The sequence below is a fragment of the Apaloderma vittatum genome, unplaced genomic scaffold (assembly GCF_000703405.1).
Source record: "Apaloderma vittatum isolate BGI_N311 unplaced genomic scaffold, ASM70340v1 scaffold13827, whole genome shotgun sequence".
NCBI lineage: Eukaryota > Metazoa > Chordata > Aves > Trogoniformes > Trogonidae > Apaloderma > Apaloderma vittatum.
Genome location: NW_009726816.1, coordinates 41,492 through 52,626, shown reverse-complemented (window position 1 = coordinate 52,626; position 11,135 = coordinate 41,492). Strand labels below are relative to the sequence as shown.

The 11,135-nt window shown below is 46.0% G+C and overlaps 1 protein-coding gene across 1 annotated transcript in view; it reads right to left on the bottom strand.

Moving 5' to 3' along the window:
- The window catches only part of FN1 (fibronectin 1), a gene marked incomplete at its 5' end in the record, with an annotated part of 53,052 nt that overhangs the window by 450 nt on the left and 41,467 nt on the right, over nt 1–11,135 (bottom strand). Inside the window, 13 exon segments of the mRNA XM_009873439.1 lie at nt 23–454; nt 909–1,019; nt 1,311–1,417; nt 2,011–2,136; nt 3,391–3,555; nt 4,562–4,700; nt 5,281–5,747; nt 6,571–6,660; nt 7,189–7,368; nt 7,514–7,603; nt 7,840–8,016; nt 8,200–8,287; nt 9,389–9,576. Of these exon segments, the coding sequence (XP_009871741.1) occupies nt 380–454; nt 909–1,019; nt 1,311–1,417; nt 2,011–2,136; nt 3,391–3,555; nt 4,562–4,700; nt 5,281–5,747; nt 6,571–6,660; nt 7,189–7,368; nt 7,514–7,603; nt 7,840–8,016; nt 8,200–8,287; nt 9,389–9,576 (2,003 nt within the window).

The window sequence follows — 11,135 nt, the reverse complement described above, 5'->3', positions numbered from 1 at the left end:
GTTCTTTTCATAGCCCGGGAACCTTGAATTTCTCCCCCCCCCCCCCCACCCTTAACATTTTGATCCCCCCACCAATTTGTGATTTAGCATCTCCCCACTGTTTCCTTTAGATTTGAAAATACTGACTGGTAGTCAACACTTTGAGCAAAAAACAAGACAAATTGCTATCAATCACGAGAAAAGTCTGAAACACTCCAAGAGTGGCGCTTGGAGAAGCTGTGAGTTGAGCTTAAGCTGGGAAAATGGCTCCAGAGCAGGGGGCCATTCTCAAAAGATGCAGTTTTGCTAGCATCACTCCAGTTTGGATGGTAATCGTGGCAGATAGGTAATTATGCTTTGGTTTGCCTGTTGCCAGTGCCGCAAGAAGTCTTGCTGGATGTTACTTTCCCCGTGGATGTTGTGTGTCTGCCTGTACATCTAGGGGCATGAAACACTCAATGGGGCAGTTGACGTTCTGTCAGGAGGGAAGGAAATCAGTTAGCGCTCTGTCCTGTGAGGACAGCCACTTCCGTGGTGTGCTTTGGGCTGAGAATCGTTGCCGGCCAGCAGAGCTGTCCTGCTTCCTCAGCACAAAGTACACAGCTGGTTTACAGCAGCAAGTGAAGGCTAGGAAATCACTACATGCACTACTGCCTCAGCCGGAGCATGCAGGCGCGTCCCAGCGCTACGAAAGGAGAAGTCCCGCTGACGTGGGTGCGGTGCTGAACGCCACATGTGGAAGCGTGAACTTGAGCGTGCATTCTGTGCTGTGCAGCGTGACAGTTTGCTGGATCGGTGGTTCTCATGCGCTTTTAACCAAGCAGAAAGCTACACGCTGCTCTTAGCCCTTGAGCCCAATACAGATCCACGTATCTGTGCCATAGACCGGACCGCACTAAGGGAGAGTAGAGAAGGGGAAGTGTACTCACGGTGTTTGTCGCCTGGTGGTATCTCTGTGTAAACTGTGTGTAGGTATGGCCAGCAGAGCCCTCGGGGGCCACCTCCACGCTGGGTCTGCGGCAGTTGTCACAACGCCAGCCCTGGAGAAACAGAACACGTGGGCACCAGTCAGAGCACGCTCACGTGGACGGCCAAGCTGCTGCCAGTATCAATACGTGTGGCTACAGCTCCAGCAACGCCAGTGAGGTTGCTCCCGTTTTATACCACACAAGTACTTAATCTCTCTTACTAATTATTTTTCTTCTATGGGCTTCTTTCGGCCAGGCATTAGGCACCATCTGACCTGAAACCCAGCAGTCTCAGAACTGCATTCCAGCACAACCTCCTCTCTTTGTTCCCTGTGTTCAGCACATCAAGTCCCTCCTGCTTACCTGCTGTCCCCCGTAACAAGTGCAGGAGCAGATGGCCCCGAAGTACTCCTTCTGCCACTGCTCTCCAACCTGGTACATCTTCCCATCATCGTAGCACGTGGTCTCATCTGTGGAGGAACAGGTAGAGCTCAGTTGCGTGGCTGATGCTTGGCTCTAAGCGTTCTCAGAGCAGCTGGGTGATGCGAACAGGAGCCTCTGGCCAGTGCGCTCTCCCTGTTTGACTGGAGGCCCACTGACTGACAGGGGGAACATCAGTCATTTTTGTAGCTCTCCAGCTTTGAAGTAGAGCATGAGGGTATTTGCCTGACAAGAGCAATATGGTTTAATTTACAAGAGTGAAGTCTAGAGGATCTTGAGGCAACAGGCCCTGCAGAAAAGTCCTGCATTACTGATTAGGGTAATTACACCACTTAATGCAGTGACACGGCCCTCTTGTGTGGCTCCAGGGCCAAAGGCAGACAGATTCCGGGTTGCTGTGACCTCAGCTAACAAAAGGGAGTTTTCTTCTTTTCAGGCTTGGGAATGTGAGTTTTACGCCTTCAGCTCTTGTGAGAACAGATTCAACCTCCCACCAATTCAGCTTCCCAAACCTGAACCAGATACACTGATCCTTTACAGGACCAAAAATTAATGGGAACGGCCCTGAGATGCTGAAATTGCCTGAATGGGAACTCAAAATTAACACCAGGAGGAGACTTACGAGGTTCACACTTGAATTCTCCTTTCCCATTTCCAAGGCAGGTGCAGCTCATCATCTGGCCATTCTCCCCTTGCCGGTCCCACTTCTCCCCAATCTTATAGTTTACACCATTATCGTGGCACCACTCTGGAGCAGGCAGAGGAACAAGAGAGGCAGGAGTTATCCCCCACGCCACAGTGACAGTGTGGGAGGAGAACAGCTTGGTGTTGTCTCAAGAACTAACAGAGGGGCAGGAGAAAGAATCTTTTCAGCTCATGTAAGTCCCAAGGAGGAAATGGGTTCCTACTGGAAATGCGTTGCAGCCTTTAACGGCTGAGGACTGGTACAGCTTTAGGAAGTGGACAGAGATTGTTGGGGCGAAAAACGTAGGGTGTGACAAAGAGCGAGGAGGCAGAAAAGAGGGTTGGCTAATAGGAGAGGAAGAGAAATTAAATGGAATTTAATAGACATGGGACAGGAAGGGAGAGAAAAAGAGTTTAAATGCTCTTTTTTGAGCAAATACCCAGAAAAATTATATCGTAGACACTGCAAAACATAACAGGTAATCCATGTGTATCAAATGATGAAATATAAATATTAATCCTGTAAAACAAGTGTCTTCTCTGCAGTCACCCCTCTGAGCCTACGCAAACTGCAAACACCCTCTTCGCTCAGCTTACTCCACAATTTAAAAGCACAATTTAAATTAGTTGGGTATGTGTTGTGTTAAACCACTCAATCACAGACTTTTATTCCATTCCCTTGCACGAAGTTGCTATTCTTCTATGTAAACCACAATCCTGCAAAGAACAAAACTTAGTACCCCGGCAGAGATGTTGCCTGCTTGACAGAGCTTCAAAAAGCAGCTGAAAAAATCGGAAAACTGGTTCCGTGAGATGCTTTGCAAAGGCCGTCTGCAATGCAAAACAGACTCTGTACTTGCTGTAACACCCACTGAAATCCACACAAGTTCTGCCTGGCCTGCTGCAACCATGTATATAATTAGTAGATGAAAATTCAACCATAATTTAATACTCAAAGCTGTCTTCTTAAACAGCTACTCAGATACTGTCCCTTAGGCATCTTGCCTATCTCACTTTTACACCTAGCAAGGGTAGGGAAAATAAAACAAACATTTAACTTTGGTGAAAAAGTCATTGCGCATCAATAGAAAACTGATTGTTGCCAATGCAGGAAATGGCAATATTAGCTAAGCTGCACGGCTCAGAAGTAACCACAGTTTTCCATCACTTCTCATGATGCAAAACACTGCTTTTCCTTTAAAAACGTTAGAGCCTGAATTCATTTGCATCATGTTTGGATCAGGCTGGTTCTGTCAAACATGTCATCAGTGCTTGAGGAGCCTGGAGGCAGGGGGTGGGTCAAAAGCAAGCTACTCACTAGAAGAATCACATCTGAAATGACCACTGCCAAAGCCTAAGCACTGGCACCAGAGTTTAAAGCCAGTTTCAGATAACCGCTCCCATTCCTCGCCAATGGAATAGAAGGAGCCAGTGTAAGTATCGAAGCAGGTGTCATCAGCCGGCTGGTTTATTCTTTCAGACACTGGAACAAAAAGAGAAGAAACAGGCATCACACACAGCACTAGGAACTACTGAAAGACAGAATGATTTTCACTGAATACATGCTTTTTCCCCCCCGCCTTAAAATATCCTGGCAGTAATGGAGCTACCCCATGGGCATACACTTGATGGTTCCATCAGCAGTCCAGACTTCCTGTGATTTATTTTCCATTTGCATGTGTCAGAGCAGTTGAACGATAAAAAAACCTGACATGAAGGCTATTTTCATTTTGATTTGCCAAGTTTCAAGCAAGTGTGAGTTTCTGCATTTGCTGCTGGAGAGCAACAACTTGACTTAGCCTGTTTTTAAGAGAAACATGCTGTGCGATGCTGGGCAACAGCAGGAGGGTGGCAGCTGCACGTGCACTTTTTTGGTGCACTTCAGACTCCAGCTCATGCCAGAGGGATGGGAGAAAGAAACCACACCATGCTGTTGGACAGATTGACTTCCACCCTAGGTGTGAGCCTTGATTGGAAGGCAAATGTTTTACAACTACCGGTTAGTTCAGCGCGTGATGATCAAGGTCAAGAGTTAATGTTCCGTCTGTGACAGACGTAAGGCAACTGGGGTGCTGGAAGGGAGGAACAGCCTTATTTTCCAGCGAGGTGGGCGCCGTAGGAGGCTGCATGGAGCAGCTTATTAAATCCTTAACTCTTAATTTCTTCTTATCCCATCCTACCCTCTTCATTTTAACCACAGAACACACACAGGAGGAGATGGGAGGGAGAGAAAGAGTAGTTGATCAGACCCGGGTGCAGGTAAAAGCAGACTTCAGGTCCTACTATGTGGGCTCTGGGCTTTACAGTTGCCACAAGTGCTGTTGCAGACCGCAAGTACTTGTGGTTGGCCACGTGGCTTTTAAGTGCTTAATTGTCAGGAGAAGTTTCCTTTCTGAACAGTTCTCAAGTCTGGGCACCACATAGGTTGCCTTGAGAAGGAAAATGAGGGAGCGACAGGTTCACCAAGACTCCGTAAAGCTTTTACGTACCAGTGTTGCCAACTGTGACCACCTCCTCCAGCACCTTTTGTCTCCGGTGATCTTTCAGGGCTTCCACTATAATGTTGTAGGTGGCCCCTCTTGTAAGACCAGTGAGTGTAGCACTGGAGGAAGTTCCAGGAACCCTGAACTGCAACAGGAGGCAATTCCAAGTCACCGGAAGGGGAAGAGCGATTACTCCTTAAGCATCACCCCAGTTGTAGAAAAGACAGCGTGTTTTGGTTGGCTTCTATGCTCTATATTGTAATGGAGCCAGCCCATTCCTCTTAGATATTCTGAGAACTTCAAACAATACCAAGTTAAACTTAACTACTCTGGGCTCTGGTTCATAAGGGATATGTTATTTCTGCCATTTCAGGGGAACAGAAACCAAGCGAGACAAAAGAGAAGGGCTAAGGGAGTCTTTGGCTTGAAGAAGCAGCACAATAGTCTTCAAAACTCCCAACTGTCTTCCCGACTGCCCCCTTCCCTGGTGAAATGTTGATCCTGACAGCATTTCAAGGGCTTTCTGTTTTAGCAGGTTTACCCTGTAGCCTTCTCCTCGAAGGAGAGGAGGGAGGCATTTATCCTGGTCTCAGTCACAGGTTAATAGGACTCTTTAAACCAATTCCAACTGTCAGCCCCTTAGCACAGTAGAGGTCTGGACTCCCAAGAAACATATGCTTCCCCAGGTGAGGCTAACACCGCTCCTGCCGAGACAGGTCAGTTACCTGCAGAGTATCTTCATCCTGGCTGACTGGCTGACAGGAGATGATGTATTCGGAGCTCTCCAGCAACGGCCTCCAAGAGATAGTTGTCTGAGAAAGAGCTTCTTGACCTGTGGTGTCGTTGCGCCTGGGCCCACGGGAGTGTGGGTACGAAGGTTCGACTATGATAGGCACTTGGTACCCGGGGATTTCAATCGCTTCGTCTACGTTCGGTGGTTGCCTCCTTGACCCCGGCCTAAGGGGAGTTGCTGTAGTGGGCACAGGCCGTCTGTAGCCGTGCTCCTCAAAGAAGACTTGTTGGCCCTGGTGTCCTATTGTCTGCGGGTGCCCAGAGGTGCCTGGAAGTTGGATACCGTTCCCATTGTCATACCTATTGTTTGTGAGGTAAGGGGTCCCGTCGTCAATGGAAGGTACGTCGAGAATGTCAGGTTGGTTGGGGTGCGGTCTGGTAATCAACGTGGGAAGCTCATCTAGCCAAAGAAAGGTTAGAAGCCATAAAGCAAAGCGTGGCAAATTAATAATTGCAAATTAAACTGCTAGAGCTGTACACCACTCCGAGCATCAAAGATCAGCAATCATCCCAAGATACAACACACTTTTTATGACTTTTTGTGTGACTGTGAAGGTAATTTCCATCTCTATTTATACCCTATATAAATATATGTATGTCTTTCATACATAGGCATAAAAAGTGTGTTGGTATGAAATTTTCATACAGCGGAGCAACGGTTTTGAACACTGCAACCCAAAGAAGCCACCACTGCTCAAACTGAGAAGAAGAAATGATTATAAGAGATCTTGACAGGTTATCAGTGTAAGAAAAATCATCGGTGTGCAGTAAGAAACTAGCTCCTTGATCACATCTGGATATACCGCTGATATTTTGCTTGCTACAGGTATTTCAGTCTCATGCTGTGGAGGATGTAAAGAGAAATGCAACAGGCAACAAATGATTCGATTCCGCCTCTGAGGCCATCATGTGCTCGCCAGTCATGTGTTAACCCTAAGGTAATTATCAATTAGGTACCGGCAAAATCAAGCACCAAGCACGATGTTCTGTTCTTAGTGTTCAAACGCAGCTAAATGTGATTCATGTAACTTCAGAATCTTACTTCCTATGTCCTAGAAAGGAAAACCCCCTTACAAAGCCTTTTTGGCTCATTAAAAAGGTGTGGCTGAATTGTGTGAACAGTATATTTTAAATAACATTATTATTTCAGTCCTGAGACTGTACTCGCCAAGTAGAAGATATTATCTCCTCTTGGCACACAACAATCCAGAGCTTTGTTTTACCTGTCCTTTTTCTGCCAACAAGTGGTTCGCTCTTTTGATTGTTCTTCACAGCGATGATGTAGAGGATGTATTCAGTTCCTGGTTCCAAACCTAGGGAGAGAGGAAGGACATAAAGCAATCATAAGAGTTGCTTTTCTTGTACCATTACATGTAGGATCTAAGGTAGAGTGAGAGGTGGATATGGCTATAGTATGGGTATGTGCTTTCTGGATGTGAGGTTTTCAGGACAGTACAAAGACTGCAGCCTCCTGCTCCTCAGAGCAAGTCTGAAAACTGACGATGTCAGCTGGGATCATGGATGCTGCAGACAAAAAACAATGAATCTTGAGCAAGTGTGACTGATGAGGTGCCACTTATGGCCTTTCTCCATGAATGGATGACAGTTGCAGTGGCAGTGGAAAAGCCTGTGGATTGTTCAAATCTGGTGGTTGATCTGATCAGCGAAGTGTATCGTGTTTGTGGGACAGGTGTGCTTACAGAACCACTGTCATTAGAAACCACAATAAAGGAACAGAATTTTGCCTTTCTCTTAGCTGACCGCCAACACATTTTATAATGTGTTTCTTCAAATTTAAGTATTTCAGGTGAAGAGCTCCCAAATGAATCAGAGAGAGGTACCAGTAATAGTAGCTTCCGTGGTGCCGGGCCGAGGACGAGGCAGAACCTCCTTGGCTGGCGAGCCAGGTTTCTCATATCTGATGATGTAGCCTGTGATCTTGGCTCGTGGAGGCTGCCAGGTAGCCAGGAGGGAGTTGCTTGTCGTCGTAAGGAAGCGCAGGTTAGATGGAGCATCGATAGCTAGGTGAAAACAAAAGGAAGCAAATCAAAAGCAGTAAAGGCAAGCACATTCTTCACCTGAACTGCATCTTCTGACACCCTTCTCAAACTCAGGAGTATGTTATGATGCGTTAGCATGCACAGAAAAGTCAGACAAGATCATTACCTGTGGAGGCATCAATCACTACTGGGGAACTGCGTGCATTCTCGTTCAGAGTGTAAAGGTAGATCTTGTAGTCGGTGCCAGGTTGCAAGCCTAAAATGAAGTTGAAACATAAATATTAGCTAATCAAGCAAGCCATCTAAAAAGTGCAGCAGAATGCCTTTCGACAGCTTCTTCTTTGAGACTAGTCATTATGATTCAGGTATCTTTTCCCACCTTTCGTTCTCATAGTACTTCTCATCAAGGAAATTCAACTACAAAATAAGAACCCAGTGTACCTTCTGGTATGACCCTGGAAGTTCCTGCACCTGCAGCAGCCCCGCACTTACCAGTGATAGTGTAACTCCGAACATCGGGGCTGATGGTCCTTTGAATGGGGTTCTGGCCACTCGCTGGGACGGCATCAACTTGGAAGCCAGTAATGGTCTCAGTCTTAGTCCTCCAGGTTATGGTGATGGTTGTCTCGGTGGCATCAGTCACACGGGCCCTGCGAGGGGGACTAACATCTGCACCAGAAAAAAAAGGTGTCCTGTCAGTACAGTGGGGACTGTGAATCTCACCAGCTAAGGGTTTGTGAAGGCTTGTGCTGGAGCTTTATTTCTGGAGTCCTCCTTCTGACACAGAGTAGGATCTCGGCCTCCGCACCCAGCACAGTGCTAATTGGTCATTTGTGGAGGATCGCTACTTACTTTCAAGGGTGGTGACCACTCCCTGGGCCGGGCGGCTGGTCAAAGAGTCCTTCAGGGCATAGACGCTCACTTCATACTTGGTTGCTACCTAGAATGGACAAAGTTATACAGTGTTATGAGAAGGCCCTGGCACAGTGGGAAATACTGCCCTCATTTAGTGTTTGGTGAAGCCACATTTCTTGGTCACCAGTTACTAAAGTCCGAAACCTTAAAACAATTCACATCAGTGAAGGATTGACAGGATAATTCTAATTATTTCCAGGTGTAATAAATAAGTAGAGATGGACCCTGCTAAACAGGGCTGCTGTTAATAAGAGAGTGCACATGTGCACACCCAAGGGCAGAGGAAATCCTGGAAGAAGCTTATCTGTCAACCCTCATTTTGGAATCTGTGCTTCAAAGCTGATTCTTCAGAAAAACTTAATTTGTATCCTGTTTTTCCTGGGGTTAATGGATGCCATTTGCTATGATAAGGTGTTCTTGCTGTGAGAAGAGAATAGTGGAAGTTACAGAGTGGTCCTTCATCCTTGACTGCATCAGATCAGCATTCCGCTTGGATTAGAATGTTTTTTAAGGCTCATTTTTGAAAATTACTCATAAAAGTCCTTAAAAACAGATCAGGAGATTTTTAAGCTAGCAGGAACCATAAAAGCAGTGATTTTCAGTCTTTTCCAGTTCAGAAACTCCTGAAATGTTTCCAGTGGAGAAGACAGCCATATAGCAAATTTAAGTCTACTCACAAAAGATTTGCATTTTTTACTTACATTTTGCAGATGTCTTAAAAACAAGCAATAGACTGGCAAGAGCTCCCATATCACAGCTTGAAAACCTCTGCATTAGGTTACTTGATGTGACCTCTCTCTTGTGAAAGATGACTAAAAGCATTTTACTGGGTTACCGTTGATTGTGAACCTGATAATTTGCATTTGATTAAGACATCCAGACTCTCTGTACTAAATGAGGAAGGGGAAAGAATGCAGATTCAGCAGGCCAATTCCTTGCCTTTTAAAAAACGTGGTAACGAGCAGTTACAGCTGACGCACAGTCAGAATCCAAACAGTATCAGACCCTTAGGACCTGTAATGATCTACTCCAGCTGAGGTTCCTGACCTAGAAATTTGAAATCACTTCAAGTTCTCCTACCATCTCCTTCCCACAACACAGTCTGCATTACACCAAGAAGAGTTACCATTAATCCTGACACGACAGCAGATGTACTGTCCGGAGAAAGGTTGATTTCTTTCATAGGACCAGTCTTTTCTTTGGGGTTCACTCTGACTCTGTAGCCAGTGAGGCGAACGTTTGGTGCGTTCCAGTTGACGGTAAGGCTGGTGGGAGTTACCTGAGTAAACTTCAGGTTTGTAGGAGGTGGAATCGCTGCAAAAATCCATATTGGCATATGGTTAGTTTAAAAGAAGACACTCTTGGATAAAACAATATTCTCTCCTGAACATGAGACGAGTTTAGGCCTGGAATACACATGGTGTGCCTTCTGCAAATACAGGCATAAAGCACCATGGAAAGGGGACAAAGTACTCATGAGGAGATTCTTAAATCTATATTAATACTTTTCAGCAGAAAAAAGATCTCCATGGTTCAATCCTGAAAGTGAGGTAACACCACTTGCTGTGATATAAGGTGAAGGCTCTGGGAGGTATTTAAATCTGTAGCAGGCCAGCCTGTTTTAATTCTTCTGCCGGTCTCTCCTTTTCATCACATAGCTAATAGTTTAGTCCTGCTTCACTTGCCTATCTCTGTTCATTTCTAAAATACGATGGCTGATTTACAAAAGTAAGTAGGAAGCAGGCTCAGGAATCGCAAAGAGGACATAAAAATACTGCAAATGCAGAGGGGAAGCATTTTACAGCCACTTACACAAGGGTAAATTACTACACAGAGAGCAAGGCAATGGAGAAGCAGAGCTGTGGTGGCCATAAGGCTCATCACGCAAGAGTCTGTTCATGAGCTAACACATCTGATATCTCTAAAAACAAATGCCTGCATTAAAAAAAGGAGCATCCATTGAAACATTTTCTTGCCTTACTGTTGGCAATCCTTGGGCTGTAAACAGGGGAAAAATACACCTTACTATAGTGCCTGCTATCAACTGTCGCTGTGAAGCTTTCTAATTTTATAGAATGGAAATATAAGATAATCCTCCCTTGTTGCTTTGCTCAGAGCTCAATCTAAAGCCCAGGAGAGACAATGGGAAGTCTTGAATGACTCCAAATACGCTTTTGAACAGCCCGCAAAGGGTAAACCACAGGGAGTGGGTTTTAAAAATTAGTATATTTGCATTTCTGGCAGGTAGTCAGCCAGCTGTTTCCATCATTACAGCGCTTTGCTTCAGTTTAGTACAGCAATCTGTACTCTAGGAACCGCTGTCTTCATTACACCCCTGGAATTACAGTGCCAACTTTTCATACACAAACAAACGGGAGACTTTTATCACAGAGGCGCTACCTTTGTCATAAAGACACATCTGGCAGTGCTGGAAGCTTTGCAGTGGATTCTATATTGCTGGAAGTAGTTCCACCTCAAGCAATCAGCTTTTCTTTTTCACAAAGGAATTTTAAAGGTACTCTGGTGTTGGATCAGACTGGCACATACGGGACACCCCGGAATGGAGCGTGTTCTCTTCTTGTGGAGGTGATGTGAGCACAGGGTGTGGGCATGCACGTGGGCCGCAGTCCTCAGGGCAGTGCCAGTGAAGATCTGGAGGCCCTGCGAGACCTGAGCATTAAGCGATCTCCCAGCCCTTCATGCTGATATTTTGCTCCATCCAACAGCGAGGACCCTAGCGGGGTGAAAGCTGCCCTAACCTCTCTGTTGTTGGTAACTGCCTCTGCCTGCAGGTGCCCCAAATCCTACAGATAAGAGTGTTGTGAGAGGGTAATTCACCGTAAGTTAGGCTCCATGACTAGGGACCGGGCATT